The 25,331-nt window shown below is 41.8% G+C and overlaps 3 protein-coding genes across 6 annotated transcripts; 2 read left to right on the plus strand and 1 right to left on the minus strand.

Annotated features, from left to right (window-relative positions):
- The first annotated feature begins 86 nt into the window (after positions 1 to 86).
- serpina10b (serpin peptidase inhibitor, clade A (alpha-1 antiproteinase, antitrypsin), member 10b) lies at positions 87 to 2,290 on the plus strand. Its single transcript, XM_046366916.1, has 5 exons — positions 87 to 167; positions 427 to 1,058; positions 1,361 to 1,637; positions 1,742 to 1,889; positions 2,012 to 2,290. The coding sequence occupies exons 2-5, from the start codon at positions 464 to 466 to the stop codon at positions 2,201 to 2,203; spliced, it is 1,212 nt and encodes a 403-aa protein (XP_046222872.1). The 5' UTR covers positions 87 to 167; positions 427 to 463; the 3' UTR covers positions 2,204 to 2,290.
- Positions 2,291 to 2,422: 132 nt separating this feature from the next.
- Positions 2,423 to 6,862, plus strand: ddx24 (DEAD (Asp-Glu-Ala-Asp) box helicase 24). The gene is made up of 8 exons (XM_046366915.1): positions 2,423 to 2,674; positions 3,167 to 4,625; positions 4,761 to 4,914; positions 5,171 to 5,683; positions 5,831 to 5,906; positions 5,998 to 6,186; positions 6,303 to 6,432; positions 6,533 to 6,862. Exons 2-8 carry the CDS (start codon positions 3,170 to 3,172, stop codon positions 6,766 to 6,768), a joined length of 2,754 nt encoding a protein of 917 aa, XP_046222871.1. The 5' UTR covers positions 2,423 to 2,674; positions 3,167 to 3,169; the 3' UTR covers positions 6,769 to 6,862.
- A 1,469-nt stretch (positions 6,863 to 8,331) lies between these two features.
- Positions 8,332 to 24,367, minus strand: si:ch1073-416d2.4 (coiled-coil domain-containing protein 42 homolog). 4 transcript variants are annotated; one of them, XR_006840820.1, is made up of 11 exons: positions 24,112 to 24,367; positions 23,790 to 23,832; positions 23,506 to 23,682; positions 22,906 to 23,063; positions 22,730 to 22,812; positions 22,365 to 22,537; positions 14,342 to 14,452; positions 14,148 to 14,264; positions 13,718 to 13,943; positions 10,293 to 10,362; positions 8,332 to 8,769 (listed from the first exon to the last, which is right to left on the minus strand). XR_006840820.1 is itself a non-coding variant. In XM_046364569.1 (9 exons), the coding sequence occupies exons 1-9, from the start codon at positions 24,210 to 24,212 to the stop codon at positions 13,773 to 13,775; spliced, it is 1,134 nt and encodes a 377-aa protein (XP_046220525.1). In that variant the 5' UTR covers positions 24,213 to 24,367; the 3' UTR covers positions 13,407 to 13,772. The 4 variants fall into 4 exon arrangements, 2 of the variants coding, with proteins under 2 accessions (XP_046220525.1, XP_046220526.1); XR_006840821.1 differs by lacking the exon at positions 8,332 to 8,769 and having other exon boundaries at positions 10,197 to 10,362; XM_046364569.1 differs by lacking the exons at positions 8,332 to 8,769; positions 10,293 to 10,362 and having other exon boundaries at positions 13,407 to 13,943.
- Positions 24,368 to 25,331: the final 964 nt, after the last annotated feature.

Genomic DNA, 25,331 nt, shown 5'->3' on the forward strand with positions numbered 1-25,331 from the left:
TGAAAGTGGATACTTTAGTTGTTAAATAAGCCAAAATAACAGACTTGACCAGTTTGAGTAACCCTAGCCCATAGTTAATAGATAACCCTAAAGGCACACTTGCACTTTGTCTCCCCAAATAGTAAATGGAGGGTTTTGACATATCTTGCTGATGCCCAAGCTGAAAGGTAGGTCTGTTATTGAGCAGTATATAACTATTTGTAATAGTATATGTAGGTATATTAGATAAGATATACATTGTTGCTTTAATTGTTGAAATGATACTCTTATTTGGGAGTTGTGCTTTTGAAACCCCTAATTAGCAAACAAATTTATTTTGAAATGACTCCATTGAACTTTTTTCTGCCTCAGTTTTCTTTGTGTATGAGTCCTGATACAATGCATTAGTTATTGACTCCAAACCTATCTCTTGCAATTTGCCCATAGTACTATTGCAGGTTGGATCAAATAAGTCCAAAGAACTATGATGATGAAGGTGGGACTCCTTTTCCTCCTGACTTATGTCTGCACCTTCACCCCTGTCTACCAAACTCAAGAGCGGAGCCCCAACATTACAGACCTGACCTACAAGAACATGGACTTTGCCATGAATCTCTACAGAAAGATTGCAGGTTACCATGATAAAAACATATTTTTCTCACCCCTGAGCATATCCACAGCTTTTGCCACCCTCTCCATGGCAGCGCAGGGACCCACACGAGACCAGATAGTGAAGGGGCTCAACCTGGCCCACCTAGATCGGGAGAACCAGCCAGACATAATTCCAGAACTCTTCCAACACCTCCAAGGGAACATCACACAAGATGGATCCTTGAAATTTGACCAGAGCACCGCCCTCTTTGTCCGCCTAACTTTTGAGGTAGAGGGAGATTACAGTGACCAGGTCAAGAAATTCTTCAACGCTGACATCAACAATGTTGACTTTGCAGATAGAAAAGCTAGCGTTGCCCTGATCAATGACTACATAACGAGAAAGACTGGTAACAAAGTCAAGGAGGTGGTCTCTAACTTGGATCCACTCACCCAACTCATGCTCATCAACACCATTTTCTTTCAGGGTGAGCAGCTATGTCATGCATTCTCTGATTTAAGCAGTTCCACCATATAATTTAAAAAACATAACATTTTACTGGTTAGTATGTTTAGTTTAGACATGGGTCTACCATAATTGTATCCCATCAGTATATCTTATTTGAAGATATACTGATAAAATCTTATTTAAAGATATACTGATGGGATACAATTATGGTAGAACCATGTTTTAATACATTTCATTTTCAAAGTTGAATTGCATTGCCTAAAATACCACAATAACACATTTTCTTCCCAATAAATATGCTTTGTCATATTTGGAATTTAGGTGAATGGCAAATGCCCTTCAACCCTAATCACACAGAAAATGGACGCTTCTTTATTGACAACTACAACATTGTCCAGGTGCCCATGATGTTTAGAATGGAGGATAAGTTCTACACAATGGATGACATTCCCCTGAAAGCCAAGGTGCTGAAGCTACCTTACCGGGAGGGCGTTTCAATGCTTATTCTGCTACCCAACAAAGGCCTGGATTATACCACAATAGATGACGAGATCACAACTAAGAGATTCCTCAGTTGGATCAAAAACCTGAAAAAAATGTAAATAGAAAAGTCAAGTGTATTTTGTGATGAAACATTGCAAAATTCCATTGGTTTTGTAAGCGGTGTTTTGTGTTTTATGAAAGTTGTCTGTTATTTCACAGGAAACTGGAAGTTCAACTCCCCAAGTTCAAGATGGAGCAATCTTACGCTATGCACAGCATCCTTCCAGATTTGGGCATATCCAGTATCTTCCATGACACCGCTAACCTCACTAGGTTGAGCAAAGACCCAGGCCTGAAGGTGTCAGAGGTCAGTTGAATTAACAGGCCTAAACCAATTTCCATCTATATCAATTGAGAAATGTATCATTAAATTACACACTGTGGATAAATAACAAATAACATATTATTGCAATGATAATTTGGTTGCAGGTGTTGCACAAGGCAGTGATTGAGGTGGATGAGAAAGGCACCACTGCAGCCGCTGCCACAGAAGGCACCATCACTGGATATTCCTTACCCTCTTCCTTCATCGTCAACCGACCATTCTTCTTTTTTATTTACCATGAGGCCACTAACAGCTTGTTGTTCATGGGCCGAGTGATTGACCCCACCAAAAACTGATTGTAAAGAGTACTATGTATTTGGTGTCTGGAGAGGTGTTGTACATGTAATATGTTCAGTTTGTATGTATTAAAAGGTGAACAGATATTCAACTGGTTTGGTGATCTTCCTAATATAAAGACTGTAACCTGAACATTTTAACCCTGCCTGAGTCCTTAAATTAAAGGCATGTATCACATATTATCTAAAAAAATAAGCAAATATGACCAACGTAAGAGTCCAATTAATGTTACATTATAGAAAACCTTTTCATAGGTAGTATGTCTGATCTGCATGGTCAATGATGTCTTCTCCATCACTTCAGACACACATTCCAGCAACACTGCTCTCTGCTCAAGCTGAAAGGTTACTAATAAAGTTTTTCAAACCACGTGATTACAAATGCCATGGCTGCGTCCTCGTGTCATATGTGAGTCCAATCAAGTCGTGTGATTTATCCTTATCGGAGGAAATTCCTGTGAACAGTCAAAGGTTGTTTATTTATTTTTTTAATCCGTTTATGCAGCTATATTTCGTGAAACTGTATTGAATATTAATTCATTTGTGGTGCAGAGTGTTTCATGTGGACAGCTATAAAATAGCTAGCTGCCATGCTGATCTATCTAATATGTCAGACTGGCTAGCTAGCTTTCAATTACTTCTATAGTGAATACTTCCCTTTATTATATTTATGTTCACCAGCTATAGCACGTACCAGTTAGAATACAGCAATTCAAGGGGTTTTATCTACCAGTAGCTGCTAGTTACAACTGATGCGTTTGTTGTCATCATAGCTAGCTAGTTTGCTAATGGCTAGCTACTTCAACTACACGTTTTGGTATAAGGACACTTTTTGTAACAATCTAGCCGGCACTTTGTACTGTACTAAGATCAAAATATCAAATTGAAATACACAATTATTCATTTTACTGTTGATCATGAATGTAATCTTAATCATTAACTTTTTAACTTATCTATTTATAGAAAATGAAGCCCAACAGGAGCCAGATGAAAAATATGCGCCCTTTCTCTCGGCCGAAGTCAGCCAAACGGGGAATCCAAGTGAAGGGCAGCTGGAAAGCAGTAGAACTGGACCCCAGTCTCTTCTCAGAAGAGGGCATGGGGGGACTGGTATGTTTTGAGGAGCTGACAGACTACCGCCTGATAGACTCTGCCAAGGAAGAAGCTAAAGCAGAAGCTAAAGCAGAAAAAGACAAAAAGAAGAGAGAAGAAAGAAAAGAAAAGAAAAAAGCTAAGAAAAGAAAGGCTAGTGAGGGAGATAAGGATGGAGGGAAACAGGAGGTATGTGAGGGAGGTAGTGACAAAAATGAAACGTCTGAAAAACCAGCTAGGAAGAAGAATAAAAAGAAAACAGCCCAACAAAATGATCCAACCACACAGGATGACGTTTCTGTGGACAGTAAAGTGAAAAGTGAGGAGGTGAAGGACGAAGTCCAAAACCTTGAAAATGGTTCAGAGAACGTTGTGGTCAAGGAGGAAAAGGAAACTGTCTCGCAAGATGCTGTTACGTGTCCTGAGGATGCTCAGCCACAATCAAACAATACAATGACTGATGGCAAAAAGAGGAAAAAGAAAATAAAGTTAGAAAAGCAGACGGTCCCAGAGTCACAGCTAGCGCAGGAGTCACAGACAGAGTTACCCCCTCAAGGCAAAATGTCTAAACTCTCCAAAAAGAAATCAAAGAATTGGACCAATGCGGCGCGCTCTGGTTCTGACCAAAACTCAGATGTGACAGCGTGGAAGGATCTGTTTGTCCCTGACCAAGTGTTGAAGGCACTGAGCAGTCTCGGGTTCGGATCACCCACGGCCATTCAAGCTCTGGCATTGCCACCTGCTATCAGAGACCATATGGACATTGTTGGGGCCGCCGAGACGGGTAGTGGGAAGACTCTGTCTTTCGGCATCCCCATGATCCATCATATCCTGGAGTGGAAGAAGGGAGTAGATGAAAGTGAGGGGGTGACGGATGGCCAGACTGAGCCAGGAACACAGGTGGAAAGCTTGTACCTGCCGACTGTGGAAGAATCTGGAGAGACAAGTATTTCCATGGACACCAGCAACGAGGTCACTGAGCCAGCTCCAAAGACCAGGGCTGAGTCTAAAGAGGCCTGCACTGTGGAAACCACAGAGCAGGGGAGTGAAGATGTAGCAGAGGAAGAGAATGATGCTGATGACAATGAAATCATTGAGGAGGAGGATGATGAAGAAATATATCAGGAGGACGAGGATGAGAGTGACTCTGAAAAGATGGGGTGCGTCAAAGTCATTGAGAATATGGAGTTTGACTTTGACAACACAGCAGAAGAAGATGATACTCTGAAAGTCAGTGAGAAACAGCCATTGTTAGGGTTGGTTCTGTGCCCTACCAGGGAGCTGGCTGTACAGGTGAAACATCACATTGATGCTGTGGCAAAGTTTACTGGTGAGTGCGAAAGGCAGTGAGAAACCACTGATTCATAAAAAATCTGATAACCCTATTCATGAAGTAGGTGTGGGCTTTCAAGAATCACAAAGCTATTTAAATTAATAGATTCAACTGATGTGTTCCTGTGTGCAGGTATAAAAACAGCGATTGTGGTCGGTGGAATGGCTCAGCAGAAACAGGTCAGGATGTTGAAACGGAGACCTGAGATCATCATTGCTACTCCAGGACGCCTGTGGGAGATGATCAAAGAGAGGCATCCACATCTGGTCAACCTAAGGCAGCTAAGGTATATAAAATACAAAATGTGTAGTTTTATGACATTACATGTAGTCTGTACTTGGCAACTAAAAGGTGAATTACCTACACAGCACACAAAAGTAAACAGTAAGAGGTCAGGATGAAGCAGTTTGTTTTGGTAGCGTCAATGTAATCGGCAGTGTGTTTAAATAGTTGGTATAATGCATATTTAATGCAGATGTTTGTCCATATCTGGCCTGGAAAGTACATTTTTTTCCTCATGATTTTAATTTATTTTTTCATAGGTGTCTAGTCATTGACGAAGCAGACCGCATGGTGGAAAGAGGCCATTTTGCTGAGCTGGAAAGTCTGCTGGAGATGCTGAACACTGTCCAGTTCAACCCAAAGAGGCAGACATTTGTGTTCTCCGCCACCCTGACCATGGCCCACAGCTTGCCCACCCGTGTCCTGCAGAAGAAGGGCAAGAAGGTGGACCAGCGAAGCAAGCTGGAGGTCCTTATGGAGAAAGTTGGGATCAGGTCCAAGCCTAAAGTCATTGATCTGACCCGGAAGGAGGCTACAGTCGAGACCCTGACTGAGACACGGATACACTGTGAAAAGGAAGAGAAGGATTTCTTCCTGTACTACTTCCTGCTCCAGTATCCAGGCCGGACTATGGTGTTTGCCAACAGTATTGACTGCATCAAGCGGCTTAACTCTCTGCTGGTCATCCTGGACCGTACTCCACTGCCACTGCATGCCAACATGCACCAGAAGCAGCGCCTAAAGAACCTTGAGAGGTTCGCTGAGAGGGAGAGGTAAGGCATAGAAAAATGACATGTATATGCTGCAGGCTAGTTATTATCCATATCGGTTTAGTTATGGATTGGATTAGCCTTGAGTGGGTCAGCAAATTTGTCTCTACCAAAAACTATTTTGACTATAGTACACATTGATGTTTACAGCTGTGTGCTCCTGACAACTGATGTGGCTGCAAGAGGGCTGGACATTCCAAATGTTCAACATGTCATTCATTACCAGGTATGCATTTTGACACCTTTGGTGGCTTCCTGTCATGCTTTGTCTCTGACAGTTATTCCTTAAATTAAGAACATTATTGTGTGTGCCTCAGGTTCCAAGGACATCAGAGACTTATGTCCACCGCAGTGGTAGGACAGCACGAGCTACCAAAGAGGGGCTCAGTTTGCTCCTGGTTGGGCCAGATGACATGATGAACTTCAAGAAGATTTACAGAGCTCTGGGAAAGGATGAGGAGGTTCCCATGTTTCCCATACAGAGCAAGTGCATGGCTGCCATCAAGGTAGACACCTAACCAGGCACCTATATATCACATGATCAATCTGAGCTAGGAGCTGCACATATTTACTTCTCTTTCATAATATGACATATGGTACAATGTTTTGTCTGCCTTGACAGGAGCGAGTCAACATGGCCAGGAAGATAGAGAAGATTGAGTTCCACAACAGCAGAGAGAAGCAGCACAACTCTTGGTTTAAGCAAGCAGCAGAAGCTCTGGAGGTGGATCTTGATGATGATGTTCTGCTTGGTAAGACTACATAACTCATTTAATTATCTAGGAGTGGGAGGTTGGCTCATGAGAAATCCAGACATTCCATCAATAGATAAGTAACATTTAATTTTTTCAGGGGGGAGGAAGGACGAGGAGGACGACAGGCAGCAACAGAAGATGGTGAAGGGCATGAAGAAGCACCTGAAACACCTGATTTCTCAGCCTGTATTTAAGAATGTGATGAAGACCAAGTACCCCACACAGATGGGCAAGCTCTCCCTGCCCAACATGCCCCTACATGGTTTGGAAACGGCCTTGACCAGTGTTTCCAATCAGAAGAAAAGACCGAAAAAAAAGAAAAAGCAGCAGTAGTGTTAATGTGTAGTCTCAATTAGAATGTCTTTTCATAAATGGAAATACAGTGCAATTATTGTAACATTTTCACATAAAATGATTTTAAGAGATATCTTGTTTTTATTTTTTTGCAACATTCAAGAAAGCAGAGAGGAGTTAACCGCATTTGTTTACTGTACAGTATGTTCAAAGTATTCAGACCCCTTGACTTTCTCCACATTTTGTTACCTTACAGCCTTATTCTAAAATTAATCAAATAGTTTTTTTCCCCGTCAATCTACAGACAATGCCTCAATGATAAAGCAGAAACAGGTTTTTAGAATTGTTTGCAAATGTATTTAAAAAAACGTATCCCGTTAACATTAGTATTCAGACCCTGTACTTTGTTGAAGCACCTTTGTCACCGATTACAGAATCTAGTCTTTTGGGGTATGATGCTACAAACTTGGCACACCTGTATTTGAGGAGTTTCTTGCATTCTTCTCTGTAGATCCCCTCAAGCTCTGTCAGGTTGGATAAGGAGCGTTGCTGCACAGCTATTTTCAGATCTCCAGAGATATTTGATGGTGTTCAAGTCCGGTCTTTGGCTAGGCCACTCAAGGACATTCAGAGACTTGTCCTGAAGCCACTCCTGCATTGTCTTGGCTGTGTGCTGAGGGTAGTTGTCCTTCTCCCAGGTCAGATCCTGAGCGCTCTGGAGCAGGTTTTCATCAAAGATTTCTGTACTTTGCTCTGTTAATCTTTCCCTCAACTGGTCTGGACTGGTCTCCCAGTCCCTGCCGCTGAAAACATCCCCACAGCATGATGTTGCCACCACCATGCTTCACGGTAGGGATGGTGCCAGGTTTCCTCCAGATGTGATGGTTGGCTTTCAGGCCAAAGAGTTCAATCTTGGTTTCATCAGACCAGAGAATCTTGTTTCTCATGGTCAGAGTCCTTTAGGTGCCTTTCGGCAAACTCCAAGCAGGCTGTCGTGCCTTTTACTGAGCAGTGGCACCTGTTTGGCCACTACCATAAAGGCTTGATATGGTTGTCCTTCTGGAAGGTTCTCCCATTCTCCATCCACAGAGGAACTCTGGAGCTCTGTCAAAGTGACCATCGGGTTCCTGGTCACCTCCCTGACCAAGACCCTTTTCCCCCGATTGCTCAGTTTGGCCGGGCGGCCAGCTCTAGGAAGTCTTGGTGGTTCCAAACGTCTTCCATTTAAGAATGATGGAGGCCACTGTGTTCTTGGACTTTCAATGCTGCAGACATTTTTTGGTACCCTTCCCCAGATCTGTGCCTCGACACAATCCTGTTTCGACGCTCTACGCACAATTTCTATGACCTCGTGTCTTGGTTTTGTTCTCTGCCATGCACTGTCAAATGTGGGACCTTCTATAGACAGGTGTGTGCCTTTCCAAATCATGTCCAATCAATTGAATTTATGACAGGTGAACTCGGAGTTGTAGAAACATCTCAAGAATGATCAATTGAAACAGGATGCACCTGAGTTTCATTTAGAGTTTCATTGCAAAGTGTCTGAATACTTATTTACATATGGTACTTATTTTTTTATTTTTAATATATTTGCAAAAATGTCAACCTGTTTTCACTGTGTCATTATGGGGTATTGTATGTAGATAAATTATTGAATCAATTTTAGAATAAGCAATGTAACAAAGTGGAAAAAGTCAAGGGGTCTGAATACTTTCCGAATGCACGATATTACAGAACAATACAAACTTTTACAAATTATTTTTTTTAACTCTTCAAATAAATGATTAACACTAAACTTCCTGTAAACCTGAGATATGTGGAGTCCTTTATCAGGCCCCTCAATGGCAATAATGTGGGTAGAGAATGTCGTAGTGGGCTGTTTTATAGAGGAGGTGTAGGGAGGGCTGGGTTCCCTCTGGAATGGTGTGGTGGGCCAGACGCTATCAGTCTCCCCCTCAATGGAAGCAATGTGGATGCTAAGGCCTCCGACAGAGCCAGGATATCTATATGGTCACACTCCATTGCCATGGTTTCCACTTCCTGGATAAGTCAAGAATGGACATCATGTAAGTATGTACCCATGCAGAAACATCATGATGTGTGGTCAATACAAATGTTGATGGGTTTGATCACAAATTACAGATAGCAAAAAAGTAATGTCAGTGAGTGGTCCATGGCTCCAGAGTGGCACAGCGGTCTAAGGCACTGCATCTGTGCTAGAGGCGTCACTACAGATCCTGGTTTGATTCCAGGCTGTATCACAACCGACTGTGATTGGGAGTCTCATAGGGTGGTGCACAATTGGCCCAGCATCGTTAGGGTTTGGCTGAGGTAGGCCATCATTGTAAATAAGCATTTGTTCTTAACTGACTTGCCTACTTAAATACCCCATTTACTTTAATTTATTGCACCAACACTAGAGAGCAGCAAAACACTTTCAGACACTAGTTTTGAGTGGCGAGAAACTCCTTGGGACAAGGTAAAATTGTCCACGGAGAAAATCAGCAGCACCAGGCACACTTCCATAGCATATTAACGAAACAGGAGACGATAGCAATATGGTATTGAGCGCAACTCCTACTTGAGTGCAGTAAACCTTGACTGGGTGCCTCCACAAAGTGGCTAAAGAGTCTGCATGGTTTTGCAGGTAGGCTAATGTGAGCAGCCTTTAGGGATTGCACCATACTGTCAAAGGTAGTTTGCTCATTAAAGAGCTGGAGCAATGTGTCACCATGTTCATCAGCTTCACATTGTTCCAGAACACCTACAAACTAAAAGCTGAACCTGTCTGATAATCAACCCTTGTCATTAATCAACAGGCTTCAGTTACATGAGTCTGGCGGTTATTATTGTGAAGATGCAATATTTGATTTTAGAAAATAGTACCAAGGTAGATACATGTACATTTACCATGTTAAGCAAGTATTTGAAAGAGTTCTCATCAATGCCTGCAGCCACTAACTCTGCCTCTTTGTATCACTGTTTCTTTGAATCTGAGCGACATTATGCATATTCCTCCATTATTTTGAAGTGGAAAAGCCACACGCAGGCAAAGGCACATTCTTGGAATCCAAAACATTCTACAAATGCACATGGCAAAGGCTATGTGTAGGAAGGAATTTACCTTTGCAAAGCTCTGTCCTTTTGCAACAATGATTCCAGGTGTCCAAAGCTTAGGGCTCTGTAAAAGCAATTGCCATCTCCCCTGATTTCCCAGATGTACTTATACTGGCTGAAAATGTCTGTCAAAACTGAAGCGATGTTATTGTTTTTTAATTCGTCAAATTCAAACAAGTAATTTCATTTCACTAGCCGGTCTTATATTTGATTTAATACCTCTGATTTGACTAACAGTTAGTCCATATAATTTATGGTAACACTTTTTTAGTTTCCTTATTAGTGTAATTTCATTACAATTGTTTCAAGATAGCCAAGGCATATCTATCCAATGAAGTCGGATCTCACAGCAGACAAGTAAAGCTTTGTATGTAGGTAGCATCATTCACGTTATGATCTTTGTCAGCCTTTTGCAATGGCTAGCTAGCTATATGAATAGGCATTACCCAATACTTTGCAGCTTCCTCCTCCAGTAGGTATTTCTTCTCTACTTGAAACAAACGGTCGTGCGTCCATCTGTGAAGAACAGTCGTTTGCCAAATGAATAGTCTGTAAATGGTGTACTGACAATAGTAAAAAGTCATGCTTTGTTAATTCCTACGTTCAAAATGTTTTGTTGCTAAAAGATAACATTACCATACCTGAGGCGTCTCAAAAATAGTCATAAGACAAACTAATCAACTTCTTTGCTCGCTTTGAAGACAATACAGTGCCACTGACACGGCCCACTACCAAAACCTGCAGGCTCTCCTTCACCACAGCCAATGTGAGTAAAACATTTAAACGTATTAACCCTCGTAAGGCTGCTGACCCAGACGGCATCCCTAGCCGCGTCCTCAGACTAGCTTTGAGAGACTAGTCAAGGATCATATCACCTCCATCCTACCTGACACCCTAGACCCACTACGATTTGCTTATCGCCCCAATAGGTCCACAGACGACGCAATCACACTGCCCTAAATCTGGACAAGAGGAATACCTATGTAAGAATGCTATTCATCGATTACAGCTCAGCATTTAACACCATAGTACCCTCCAAACTCGTCATTAAGCTTGAGACCCAAGGTCTTGACCCCGCCCCGTGCAACTGGGTCCTGGACTTTCTGACAGGCCACCCCCCAGGTGGTGAGGGTAGGAAACAACATCTCCACCCCACTGAACCTCAACACTGGGGCCCCATAAGGGAGCGTTCTTAGCCCTCTCCTGTACTCCCTGTTCACCCATGACTGCGTGGCCATGCACGCCTCTAACTCAATCATCAAGTTTGCAGACGACACAACAGTGGTAGGCTGGATTACCAACAACGATGAGACGGCCTACAGGGAGGTGGTGAGGGCCCTGGGAGTGGGGTGTCAGGAAAATAACCTCACACTCAAAGTCAACAAAACAAAGGAGATGATCGTGGACTTCAGGAAACAGCAGATGGAGCCCCCCTCTATCCACATTGACGGGACAGTATTGGAGAAGGTGGACATTTTTAGGTTCCTCTGCGTACACATCACAGACCAACTGAAATGGTCCATCCACACAGACAGCGTGGTGAAGAAGGTGCAACAGCGCCTCTTCAACCTCAGGAGGCTGAAGAAATTTGGCTTGTCACCAAAAACACTCACTTTCACAGATGCACAATTGAGAGCATCCTGTCGGGCTGTATCACCGCCTGGTACGGCAACTGCTCAGCCCACAACCTTAAGGCTCTCCAGAGGGTAGTGAGGTCTGCACAACAAATCACCGGAGGCAAACTACCTGCCCTCCAGGTCATCTACACCACCCGATGTCACAGGAAGGCTAAGAAGATGAATGACAACAACCACCCGAGCCACTGCCTGTTCACCCCGCTATCATCCAGAAGGCGAGGTCGGTACAGGTGCATCAAAGTTGGGGCCGAGAGACAGAAGCTGTTTTTCAATCTCAAGGCCATCGGACTGTTAAACAGCCATCACTAACATTGAGTGGCTGCTGCCAACATACTGACTCAAATCTCTAGCCACTTTAATAATAATAAATTGGATGTTATAAAATGTATCACTGGTCACTTTAAACAATGTTTACATACACTACTCGTCTTATATGTATATACTGTACTCTATACCATCTACTGCATCTTGCCTATGCCATTCGGCCATCACTCATCCATATACAGTGGGGAGAACAAGTATTTGATACACTGCCGGTTTTGCTACTTATAAAGCATGTAGAGGTCTGTAATTTTGATCATAGGTACACTTCAACTGTGAGAGACGGAATCTAAAACAAAATGTAAAGAATCACATTGTATGATTTTTAAGTAATTAATTAGCATTTTATTATTTTCTGGTTTTTGTTTTAGATTCCGTCTCTCACAGTTGAAGTGTACCTAGGATAAAAATTACAGACCTCTACATGCTTTGTAAGTAGGAAAGACTGCTGATTTTGCAGGTTATCAAATACTTGTTCCCCCCACTGTATTATTCCATTACTCCATTATTTTACCAGGTAAGTTGACTGGGAACACGTTCTCATTTGCAGCAACGACTTGGGGAATAGTTACAGGGGAGAGGAGGGGGGATGAATGAGCCAATTGTAAACTGGGGATTATTAGGTGACCGTGATGGTTTGAGGGCCAGATTGGTAATTTAGCCAGGACACCAGGGTTAACACCCATACGATACGTGCCATGGGATCTTTAATGACCTCAAAGTCAGGACACCCTTTAACGTCCCATCTGAAAGACAGCAGTGTCCTATTTTTTTAGTCCAGAGGAAAGAGTGCCTCCTACTGGCCCTCCAACACCACTTCCAGCAGCATCTGGTTTCCCATCCAGGGACTGACCAGGACCAACCCTGCTTAGCTTCAGAAGCAAGCCAGCAGTGGTATGCAGGGTGGTATGCTGCATAACTACATATTCTTATTCATTCCTTTACACTTGCGTGTATAAGCTAGTTGTTAAATTGTTCAATTTACTTGTTAGTTATTACTGCATGGTCGGAACTAGAAGCTACAAGCATTTCGCTACACTCGCATTAACATCTGCTAACCATGTGTATGTGACCAATAAAACTTGATTTGATTTTTAATTTTGTCTGTCCACCTTCATAAAGACTAGGTTAGCATGCTACTAAGATAAACATGGCTAACTAAGTAGAAACACATATTTCCACAAATTGTCATCCTGTCTCACAAGGCTAAGCGCGTGGCAAAATACAACTGTTGTACGCAATAAAAAGTGGAATGAAACGTAACATCGAAAGACGTAATAGATGAAATGTTCGAGCAACAGTACCAACCACAACAACCGGATATTTAGAACTGCCACGTTGCTTTGTGTTTAAAGGGACAGTACATTGACAGACAAAAGGGTTAACATTAGTTACCAGTATCTTTGGGACATTGATTATTTTTGTTCGAGGAACCTCCCTGAAATATCCATAAATGGGCCTAGCTTTGTCTGTGTAGTCCTCCTATTGTAGTATGTTCAAACTTCGGTGGATTACAACCACCATAGGAACTTCCCTCAACTTGGTAAATGTTTTGCAATTTAACTCCACAATCTTCCCATTTAAAAAAACAACAGCCACAACCCATCTTCAACTGTTTATATTCATAATATCAAAGAGAACTTGTAATATTCTGAAATAAATCAAGCAAACAAATTAATATTTGAATTCATCCTAACAAAGTTCAATCATCAATCTTATATTAGGCTATATGAGAAATGCATGTACAACTTCTTTGGAACTACAACCACAGCAATTTCCTTCGTCAGCAACTTTAACTTATCACCACAAAGAACTATACAATTATAACACTACTGCGACAACAAGTTGAAAGTAACTTCTATTGCACTCGCATCCGTTACTGTGTCCGTATGCATGTGCGTGCGTGCACTTACATGGTTGTATTTGTGTGTTTCTCCACAAACTCGCAAAAGGTCTATTCGGCATTGATCAACTAGACAGTCCACTCCTCCCACTGGTCTTGCTGGTGCTCTTCAGTTGTGTTTTACTGTTAATGTTTTTCAGTGATCTTCTGTGCTCTGTGGCACTCGTCAATACGTTGCCCGAGTCTATCAGTCGTGTTGCTCTCATCTCGATGTCTGCCCTCTCCAGAATGTATTCCTGTAAATATGGTTATAAGTGTACTGTAAGTTATATAATCAATTGGTAGTTGCAATATTGATTGGGGAGACAAGATATGATTACAGTATACAAAATCTGGAATTCAGAAGAAAAAAATATTTAAAATTCTATATAAACTAAGTGTGAGAACAAATGGGGACTAATTTCAAGTTAAATACTAACAACAATGCAATTAGACATTACCTTTACCATATCCATCATCGTCAGCATGTCTATCTCTTCCAGAGGCCCATAGTGCTGTAAGTAGCACTGCTCTGCAAGGTTCTTCACAGCTATCAGCAGGCAACCCACTTCCTCAACCTGACAAGAGAGGTGGAGTGGAGTTTATTATGGTATTATTATTGGTTATTAGTGTAAAATGGTGGTGGTGCTCAGACCTGGTCTCTGGACTGGCCTTGGTGCATCATCAGTTTTATCTCAGTCTGGTTGTTCTTCTCCTTGTCTCTGTCCCATTGGGTCTGCAGTTCAGACAGCTCCCTGTTCATCATCTGCCTCCGACGAGGGAAGTGCACACAGTATAAAGCTTACTACAAGTTCTACGCAGACACAATATTATTGTATTTTTTGTACTTGTTACATTTTACAAACATATATGGAAGTTGGATTGTACATTTGAAATGCGTATTTAGAAAAGTGAATAACCAAGCACACAGGTTTTTTTTAAATGCATACATTAAACAATGCCAGAGGCCTTATAAAAACATTCAGAACACCTGCTCTTTCCATGACAGACTGACCAGGTACATCCAGGTGAAAGCTATGATCCCTTATTGATGCCACTTGTTAAATTCACTTCAATCAGTGTATATGAAGAGGAGACTGGTTAAAGAAGGATTTTAAGCCTTGAGACAATTGAGACATGGATTGTGTACTGTATGTGTGCCATTCAGAGGGTGAATGGGCAAGACAAAAGATTGAAGTGCCTTTGAATGGATATGGTAGTAGGCGCCAGGCGCACCGGTTTGTGTCAAGAACTGCAACGGTGCTGGGTTTTTCATGCTCAACAGTTTCCCATGTGTATCAAGAACGGTCCACCACCCAAAGAACATCCAGTCAACTTGACACAACTGTGGGAAGCATTAGAGTCAACATGGGCCAGCATACCTGTAGAACGCTTTCAACACCTTGTAGAGTCCATGCCCTGATGAATTGAGGTTGTTCTAACCCAATATTAGAAAGGCATTCCTATACACTGGTATACTCAGTGTATAGTAAATTAGTGCCTTCCAAAAGTATTCATACCCCTTGACTTTTTCTACATTTTGGTGTGTTACAGGCTGAATTTAAAATGGATTCAATTTAGATTTTTTTGACACATTTTAGAATTTAAATTAATGATATTTAATAAGCTTATGTATCGACCTCACGGGCTTCGTCAGAGCCGTGAGGTCGATATGTAAGCTTATTAAATATCATTCATTTAAATTCTAAAATGTGTCAAAAAAATCTAAACTTTTGATAGTGTCCAAACTTCCTCACGAAGCAACGTCAGCACAAACAATTAGTCAGGAGCTTCAAGAAATGTGTTTCTATTGCCGAGCAGCGACACACAAGCCTAAGATCACCATGCATCGGCAGGACTGGAGTAAAGCTCGCCGCCATTGGACTTTGGAGCAGTGCAAATGCCTTCTCTGAAGTGATGAATCACCATCTGGTAGTCCAACAGACAAATCTGGGTTTGTCAGATGCCAGGAGATCGCTACCTGCCCCAATGCATATTGACAACTGTAAAGTTTGGTGGGGGATGAATAATGGTCTGGGGCTGTTTTTCATGGTTTGGGCTAGGCTCCTTAGATCCAGTGAATGGAAATCTACAATGTGATTTTCTGGATTTTCTTTTCTCATTTTGTCTGTCATAGTTGAAGTGTACCTATGATGAAAATTACAGGCCTCTCTCATCTTTTTAAGTGGGAGAACATTCACAATTGGTGGCTGACTAAATACTTTTTTGCCCCACTGTAGGTTATTCATCAAAGTAGCCTATTTTGCATTGATTTCCAGTATATAATTTCAGCAATTGTTCAATCTCTGTGACTTGATGCAAACATAACTCTTTGTATGCAGGACATAAAGTGCATTTATTTTAGAAGTTTTACTTAGTGCCTTATTGCAAACAGGATACACTTTTAGGAATATTTTTATTCTGTATTTAACCTTTATTTAACTAGTTAAATACTATTATAGTCCATGCAACTTAATATTTAATTTGTTAAGCACATTTTTACGCTTGCCATAACAAAGAGGTTGAGTACTTATTGACTCAAGATATTTCAGCTTTTCATTCCTAATTAATTTGAACTTTGACATTATGGGGTACTGTGTGACACAATCTGAATTTAATCCATTTCATTTAAGCTTTATATACTAGGCAAGTCAGTTAAGAACCATCTCTTATTTAAATTGATGGCCTACTCCGGCCAAACCCTAACCCAGATGACGCTGGGCCAATTGTGCGCCGCTCTATGAGACTCCCAATCATGGCCGGTTGTGATACAGCCTGGAATTGAACCAGGGTCTGTAGTGACGCTTCTAGCACTGAGATGCAGGGCCTTAGACCGCTGCGTCACTCGGGAGCTTGTAACACAACAAAACGTGGAAATAGTCAAGGGGTATGAATACTTTCTGAAGGCACTGTACATGTATTTCTAACATGCTGACCACTCGCATGGTGTGGTCAAAATAAATGTACACCTACATGTTATTCAATCATTGCACCCACACTGCTAGCGTGTGTCAAAGAGTGTCTGCGTAGTCAGGCGCTAAAATAGAACTTGGTTCTATTTGTGACACTTGATGCGCAGCAAGTCCCACCTCTCCCATCTCCTCATTGTTTTTTTTATAAGTATATACCCACGTGCCATCTCCTCATTGGTTTTTAGGAACATATACCCACGTGGGTGATTTGAAAGATGAACTGAGGTCCACACTCCAGTCGGTTGTGGTAATGCACCGTGAAGTTAGTTGCCAATAGCCATATAAAGTCCAAAGAAGAAGAAGCTTGAAGGAGGCGAGATTACTAGAAACAAACTCTGTTTACCCTTTTATCTGTGGATTAATTGTTGGAGTAGAGGACCTTGTGCATTTCAGGTAAAATAACAACCCAATGTTTATATCCCAGGACAAATTAGCTAGCCACAGCAAGCTAGTTAACTAAATTGCCATAAATGTTTGCTTATCGACCTGTAATCAAATGAATATAGTTGATTCATAGTTTGTTTTGATATTTCAACTTGCGTGTCCTGATCACTTCTGGTGACAAAATCAACATGCGCGCAATGGCACACGCAAGCTAGCGGGATATACACTGCACCAGCAAGATAGAACAGCACACACCAGTAAGACGAAGGGGGGTGGTCTGTGCATGTTTGTAAACAGCTGGTGCACGAAATCTAAGGAAGTCTCTAGATTTTGCTCGCCTGAAGAAGAGTATATTGTGATATATTGCAGGCCACACTACTTGCCTAGAGAATTTTCAGCCATACTTTTCATGGCTGTTTATTTACCACCACAGACAGATGATGGCACTAAGACCACACTCAGTCAGCTGTATAAGGAAATAAGCAAACAGGAAACCACTCACCCAGAGGCGGTGCTCCTAGTGGCCGGAGACTTTAATGAAGGGAAACTGAAGTGCTCCCGCTGTGGGAACATCAATCAGTGGAAATTTCAAGTGCGCCACGTATAGTTTTTGATAAAACTCAAACTTTAATAAAAATTGACATACAATATACTGAATTAAAGCTACACTTGTTGTGAATCTATCCACCAAGTCAGATTTGTAAAATGCTTTTCGGCGAAAGCATGAGAAGCTATTATCTGATACCATGCACCCTCAAAATACTGCAACGTCACCTAACACGACAGATTTTGAGTTAGCCGTCTCAAACCAAAACGCTGAAATAAAATATAAAATATTCATTACCTTTGGCGAGCTACTTTCTTGGCACTCCTATATGTCCCATAAACATCATTTAGGGTCTTTTTTCGATTAAATCGGTCCATATATAGCCTAGATATCGATCTAAGAATACTGTGTGATAAACAGAAAAAAATAGCGTTTCATAACGTAACGTCATTTTTTTAAATTCAAAAAGTCGACAATAAACTTTCACAAAACACTTCGAAATACTGTTCTAATGCAACTTTAGGTATTAGTACACGTTAATAAGCGATAAAATTAATCAGGAGGCGATGTAATTTATTTTGCTGTCCGTGTAAAAAACATGTCCGGAGAGAGCTCGATCAAAACATCCGGTCGGAGACCGGAGGGAAGGAGTTCCCTTGAACCGGTTAGACCAAGAATCAATTGCGAATCAAATGACAAGACTCTAGACAACATGTGGAAGCTGTAGGCACTGTAACCTCGGCCCTATTTAATTCGGTTCACTTTGAACAACTCCTTGAAGTCGCGGAAGGATGTATTTTTCCATTTTCAGTAAACAGTTTTCCTTGCACTTTTCGATTAAACGCACGTTCTGTTAAAGCCACAGCCGTGATTTAAACCGTTTTAGAAACGTCTGAGTGTTTTCTATCCACACATACTAATCATATGCATATACTATATTCCTGGCATGAATAGCAGGGCGCTGAAATGTTGCGTGATTTTTAACAAAAAGCTGCGAAAAGCTGCTTGAATTCTCAACTTCCTTAAGTAGTTAAATCCGTTCTACCAAATTTTTATCAACATGTTAAATGTGCAACCAGAGTGAAAAAACTTCTAGATCGACTGTACTCCACACACAGAGACGCATACAAAGCTCTCCCTCGCCCTCCATTTCGTAAATCCGACCACAACTCTATCCTCCTGATTCCTGCTTACAAGCAAAAATTCAAGCAGGAAGCACCAGTGACTCGGTCTATAAAAAAGTGGTCAGATGAAGCAGATTCTAAACTACAGGACTGTTTTACTATCACAGACTGGAACATGTTCTGAGATTCTTCCGATGGCATTGAGGAGTACACCACATCAGTCACTGGCTTTATCAATAAGTGCATCGAGGACGTCGTCCCCACATTGACTGTACGTACATACCCCAACCAGAAGCCATGGATTACAGGCAACATTCGCAGTGAGCTAAAGGGTAGAGCAGCCGGATTACCAGGACATGTGTTCCGGGCATGTGCTGACCAACTAGCAGGTGTCTTCACTGACATTTTCAACATGTACATGATTGAGTCTGTAATACCAACATGCTTCAAGCAGACCACCATAGTCCCTGTGCCCATGAACACAAAGGCAACCTGCCAAAATGACTACAGACCCATAGCACTCATGTCCGTAGCCATGAAGTGCTTGAAAGGATGGTAATGGCTCACATCAACACCATTATCCCAGAAACCCTAGACCCACTCCAATTTGCATGCCGCCCAAACAGATCCACAGGTGATGCAATCTCTATTGCACTCCAAACTGCCCTTTCCCACCTGGACAAAAGGAACACTTATGTGAGAATTCTATTCATTGACTACAGCTCAGTGTTCAACACCACAATACCCTCAAAGCTCATCACTAAGCTAAGGATCCTGGGACTAAACACCTCCCTCTGCAACTGGATCCTGGACTTCCTGACGAGCCGCCCCCAGGTGGTGAGGGTTGATAGCAACACATCTTCCACACTGATCCTCAACACTGGGGTGCGTGCTCAGTCCCCTCCTGTACTCCCTGTTCCCCCACGACTGCATGGCCAAGCACGACTCCAACACCATCACTAAGTTTGCATACAACACAACCGGCCTGATCACCGACAATGATGAGACAGCCTATAGGGAGGAGATCAGAAACCTGGCTGGGTGGTGCCAGAATAACAACCTATCCCTCAAAGTAACCAACACTAAGGAGATGATTGTGCAGTACAGGAAAAGGAGGACCGAGCACGCCCCCATTCTCACCGACAGGACTGTAGTGGAGCAGGTTGAGAGCTTCAAGTGCCTTGGTGTCCACATCAACAACTAACTAGAATGGTCCAAACACACCAAGACAGTCATGAAGAGGGCATGACAAAGCCTATTCCCCCTCAGGAAACTAAAAAGATTTGGCATGGGTCCTGAGATCCTCAAAAGGTTCTACAGCTGCAACATCGAGAGCATCCTGACTGGTTGCATCACTGCCTGGTACGTAAATTGCTCAGCTTCTGGCCGCAAGGCATTTCAGAGGGTAGTGCGTACGGCCCAGTACATCACTGGGGCTAAGCTGCCTGCCATCCAGGACCTCTACACCAGGCGGTGTCAGAGGAAGGCCCAAAAATTGTCAAAGACCCCAGCCAACCCAGTCATAGACTGTTCTCTCTACTACCGCATGGCAAGCGGTACCGGAGTGCCAAGTCTAGGACAAAAATGCTTCTCAACAGTCTTTTACGCCTCTGCTACTCTCTGTTCATCATATATGCATATGTCTCTTTAACCATATCTACATGTACATACTACCCCAATCAGCCTGATTAACCGGTGTCTGTACGTAGCCTCGCTACTTTTATAGCCTCTCCACTGTATATAGCCTGTCTTTTTACTGTTTTATTTCTTTAATTACCTATTGTTCACCTAACACCTTTTTTGCACTATTGGTTAGAGCCTGTAAGTAAGCATTTCATTTCACTGTATTCGGCGCACGTGACAAATAAACTTGATTTGATGCGAGCAGTCTGGTCAGCATGTAAGCATGTACAGTACTAGTCAAGTTTGGACACACCTACTCATTCAAGGGATTTGATTTTTTATATTTTATACATTGTAGAATATCAGTGAAGACATAAACTATGAAGTAACACATATGTAGTAACCCAAAAAGTGTTAAACAATTCAAAATATATTTTAGATTTTAGATTCTTCAAAGTAGCCACCCTTTGCCTTGATGATAGCTTTGCACACTCTTGGCATTCTCGCAACCAGCTTCATGAGGAATTTTCCAACAGTCTTGTTCCCACATATGCTGAGCACTTGTTGGCTGCTTTTCCTTCACTCTGTGGTCCAACTCATCCCAAACCATCTCCATTTGGTTGAGGTCAGGTAATTGTGGAGGCCAGGTCATCTGATTCAGCCCTCCATCAGTCTCCTTCTTGGTCAAATAGCATACACAGCCTGGAGTATATAATATATTTGTATTTGTTGAACACTTTTTTTGGTGTCTAAATGATACCATATGTGTTATTTCATAGTTTTGATGTCTTCACTATTAGTCTATATGTAGAAAACACTATAAAGAAAAACCCTGACCCCTTTATGGAACAATAGATGGATCCCTATGTTTTTCCAGAATAGTAACTTTAGACATGGTCTGATAAGGGGGATCACTCTTCTGGGACATTGTTACGAGGAAGGAGTTCTTATCTCTTTTGATCAGCTGAAACAGAAATACCACTTGCCTAACAGGGACTTCTTTAGCTACCTACAACTACAAAACTTTATTAGGGTGACTCTTAAAGGGACAATGGAACCTACCTAAGATGTCACCTATTGAACATCTCTGCCACGCAGACCAACCACTGTTCAAGACCATTTCCCGTGTATATGATGCTCTTATGTCAGGACTAACACTGCCTGGGCTAGATAAACCCCGACTTAGTTGGGAAAAAGATCTGGGTATTGATCTTGATGAGGATCTATGGAGTGACCTATGCAGGGATGGTGTCACATCCACATTGAACTCCAGATACAGACTGATCCAGTTTAATTTCCTCCATCAGCTCTATGTCACCCCATCTAGACTGCACAAGTTCAACCCAGATATCTACTCCCTATGTTTTAGATGTGGCTCAGATGAAGGAACATTCCTCCATTCCACTTTGCAGTGTTCAAAACTACACGGTTTCTGGCAGGGGGTATGCGATACCATATCCTCAAATCACAGGGTTGCATTCCCTTTAGACCCGGAGGTCTGTCTACTTTACTAACACCAATCTTAGGCAAAGCCATACTATAAAGCTAACAGAAATATTGCTAGCGATTGCCAAGAAATGCATTGCCTTGAAATGGAAATTAGATTCCTCCCTGCCAGTTGCAATGTGGCTATCGGAAGTTAATAGTTGTATCCCTTTGGAGAAAATCACTTACTGCTTGAGAAATAAGTTAAAGACATTTTACAGAATTTGGCAACCTTTTATTGACTATATGGAGAATCTCCCCCACATCTCATTGATTGAATCTATATATAATCCTCACATAATGTTTCACACGTAATGTATAATATGTAGCCTACGGCAGGTGATCCAATGTCTCGTTATTTTTTTCTTATTGTATGTTTGTATATATAATTATAATTTTTGGGGTATTTTTTGTTACGCTTGTCTGTTACTGTCACTTTGTCTTATCGTTGTCTAATATCTTTTCACTTTTGTTTTGAATGAAAAACCTGGAATGAAAAGGTGTGTCCAAACTTTTGATTGGTACTGTATGTGAATGTCTGACCAGCTTGTTGGTGTTATGCTCCTGCTTCAGGCTGTCCAGGCTGCGCTGGCCCTGCTCCAGCTCTTCCACCAGCTGGCCCAGGCGCTCCACCAGGTCCTGATGAGTGAGGGACAGGGTATCATGGCGCCGAATGATGGGCATCACCAGGGAATCTGCCCCATACTCCAGGTAATCTGCATTCACAGGCAGGTTAAGAAACAAACATACTTATTGTATTGTACCTCACAACCAACACTGTCATTTTATGTTTATTTGTTGGAGGCAACAATCCAATCCAATAGTTTTCTAGATCTAGGTATTGTTTCAATTAAAACAATCAACTAAGAAAAAACAGTATATTCAACTACAAAAAAACATGAACTTACTCTCCGGGAGAAAATCTAACATTTTCATCATGTAGTCTTCGTACATTTTATACTTGGTCACCCTGTCCTTTAAATACTGCTGCCTGTAGGGATTGGGAAAAAAGATATCAGATGAAGAGGGACCAACAAGTATTTGTGCAAGAAATTTCCCAATCCAAAAACCAGCTCCCATTCACCTGGCCTGCAGTTTTTCCAGCTGTTCAGTGAACTCTTCTTTCTCGTTCTGCTTCAGATCGTTCTGCTTCCTTGCTGCCTGGTACTTCTTCAGGGCCCGACGGCGCTTTACCTCATTGTCCTCAACAAACTTCTCAAATTTCTTAGCTCTGTCTTTAGTCTGGGTGAGATCATAAACCCAAAGGAAAGAGTCAAGAGATGACGTACACATAAGCAGGTCAATACTGTATATCTTGGTTCTATGTTAAGCCTATACAGTATCTGTATCATTTCACCTGTCCATGGATTTGAAATGCTTTAGCTCATCGTGAATTGTGTATTATAAACTAGGTGGTTCGAGCCCTAAATGCTGATTGGCTGAAAGCCGTGGTATACCACAGGTATGACAACATTTTATTTTTACTGCTCTTACATTGGTACATTGGTAACCAGTTAATAATAGCAATAAGGTTTGTCAGGGAAGTGTAATATATGGCCAATATATCACAGCTATGGGCTGTGTCCTAGCACTCTGCGTTGTTGTGCAGAAGAACAGCCCTTAGTCGTGGTATATTGGCCATATACCACACCCTCTTGGGACTTATTCCTTAAATGTAACTCACAGCCTGCTGTTTCAGCTCTAGCTCTGCCTTCCTCTGTGCAAGGGCCTGCATGCGGCCTTTGAATTCCTGTCGTTTCTGTGCCAGCTGCCTATCCACTTCATCCACCTCCACCTGCTTCTTCAGGACGAGGGTTCTCTGTAATGTGTTCACTCCTGTCTCCAGGACTCTGCTAGCGGTCTACATGGGAAATCACTAGTCACAAGAATACTTAACATCAAATATATCTACACCAAGACACTGGCCTATGTTTTGTGTTCAAATAAAATCTAATTAGGACTACTTACCTCTGTTATAACAGGTATGTGATTGACATTTTCATCTTCTTGTCTATGTCAGGGAAAATATATAATCCAGACGTTTAATGGCAATGTAGTGCTGAAATTGGTCGTCCAATACAACTAAACTTGAGCTGCATAATTGTGCAATATAATTCAAATGCAAATCATGATGCATCCAATTGTCATGGACCTAAAATATGATTATTCAATTCAAGTTTATCAAGACATAATGATTGTGGCCAGAAGGATTAGCAAAACTGAAGGTGAACAGATGGGCTATAATTATCGTGCATAATGCATAAGATTATAAAAGTTGATTGTAACATACCTAGTTTCCTCAAATTGCGTTACAAAAATGTTTTTCATTCTATTCTCCACTTTCAGCTTTAGACGAGGATCACCTTTATTTATACAAGGAAGAGTCTCCATATTTTTAGGCGTTGCAACTTTTATTTGAGAAAATAAGTGATCCTTGAGAGTGAACAGAACTCCAATAACATTATAAAACGCAGCATTTGTTGTGTTCCTGAAAGAATTGTTCCGTGCACACGAACAAGAGAGCAACAAAAGTCTTCCGGATTGGGTGTCCTCCTGAATTTGTGTTACATGTTGCCGAGGAACCAGGGGGAGGGGAGAGGGAATGCGAGGGGATCGTTTCCCGGTTGACATAGCAACTGCCCGGGAGGCGTTCTAATTCACGGATGGAAAGCAACTGAAAGGTACTCCACAAAAGACAGTCGCCTTTATAAATTGTTAAGCCTGACATTGCGAACACATCATAAACGTTGTCCCAATCTGAATAGAATAATTCTTATACATTAGATTTTAAATTCAGTACCTGTCAAAAGTTTGGATGCACCTACTCTAGGCCTTTCTATGGAGTTTTTCCTAGCCACCGTGTTTCTACACCTGCATTGCTTTCTGTTTTGGGGTTTTAGGCTGGGTTTCTGTACAGCACTTTGTGACATTAGCTGATGTAAGAAGGGCTTTAAATAACTGTGATTAAAGTTAACTCTCATTAAAGCGTTTTTCTTTATTCTTACTATTTTCTACATTGTAGAATAATAGTGAAGACATCAAAACTATGAAATAACACATATGTAGTAACCCAAAAAGTATTAAACAAATAAAAACATATTTTAGATTCTTCAAAGCAGCCACCCTTTGCCTTGATGACAGCTTTGCACACTCTTGGCATTCCCTCAACCAGATTCACCTGGAATGCTTTTCCAGCGGTCTTGAAGGAGTTCCCACATGTGCTGAGCACTTGTTGGCTGCTTTTCCTTCACTCTGCGGTCCAACTCATCCCAAACCATCTCAATTGGGTTGAGGCTGGGTTATTCTGCAGGCCAGGTCATCTGATGCAGCACTCCTTCACTCTCCTTATTGGTCAAATAGCCCTTACACATCCTGGAGGTCTGTTTTGGGTCATTGTCCTGTTGAAAAAACATTTATAGTCCCACTAAAGTGCAAACCAGATGGGATGGCATATCACTGCAGTATGCTGTGGTAGCCATGCTGGTTAAATGTGTCTTGAATTCTAAATAA

The sequence above is a fragment of the Oncorhynchus gorbuscha genome, linkage group LG10 (genome assembly GCF_021184085.1).
Source record: "Oncorhynchus gorbuscha isolate QuinsamMale2020 ecotype Even-year linkage group LG10, OgorEven_v1.0, whole genome shotgun sequence".
In the NCBI taxonomy this organism is placed as follows: domain Eukaryota; kingdom Metazoa; phylum Chordata; class Actinopteri; order Salmoniformes; family Salmonidae; genus Oncorhynchus; species Oncorhynchus gorbuscha.

Coding starts and splice junctions, on each gene's coding strand:
- si:ch1073-416d2.4 (XM_046364569.1), bottom strand. CDS start 24,212: ATGGAGACTCTTCCTTGTATAAATAAAGGTGATCCTCGTCTAAAGCTG. Junction 23,064..23,505: donor TAGAGCTGAAACAGCAGGCT/GTGAGTTACATT, acceptor GATCTCACCCAG/ACTAAAGACAGAGCTAAGAA. Junction 13,944..14,147: donor CGATGATGGATATGGTAAAG/GTAATGTCTAAT, acceptor CCATATTTACAG/GAATACATTCTGGAGAGGGC.
- ddx24 (XM_046366915.1), top strand. CDS start 3,170: ATGAAGCCCAACAGGAGCCAGATGAAAAATATGCGCCCTTTCTCTCGG. Junction 5,907..5,997: donor AACATGTCATTCATTACCAG/GTATGCATTTTG, acceptor TGTGTGCCTCAG/GTTCCAAGGACATCAGAGAC. Junction 6,433..6,532: donor TGATGATGATGTTCTGCTTG/GTAAGACTACAT, acceptor TAATTTTTTCAG/GGGGGAGGAAGGACGAGGAG.
- serpina10b (XM_046366916.1), top strand. CDS start 464: ATGATGATGAAGGTGGGACTCCTTTTCCTCCTGACTTATGTCTGCACC. Junction 1,059..1,360: donor CAACACCATTTTCTTTCAGG/GTGAGCAGCTAT, acceptor TTTGGAATTTAG/GTGAATGGCAAATGCCCTTC. Junction 1,638..1,741: donor ATCAAAAACCTGAAAAAAAT/GTAAATAGAAAA, acceptor GTTATTTCACAG/GAAACTGGAAGTTCAACTCC.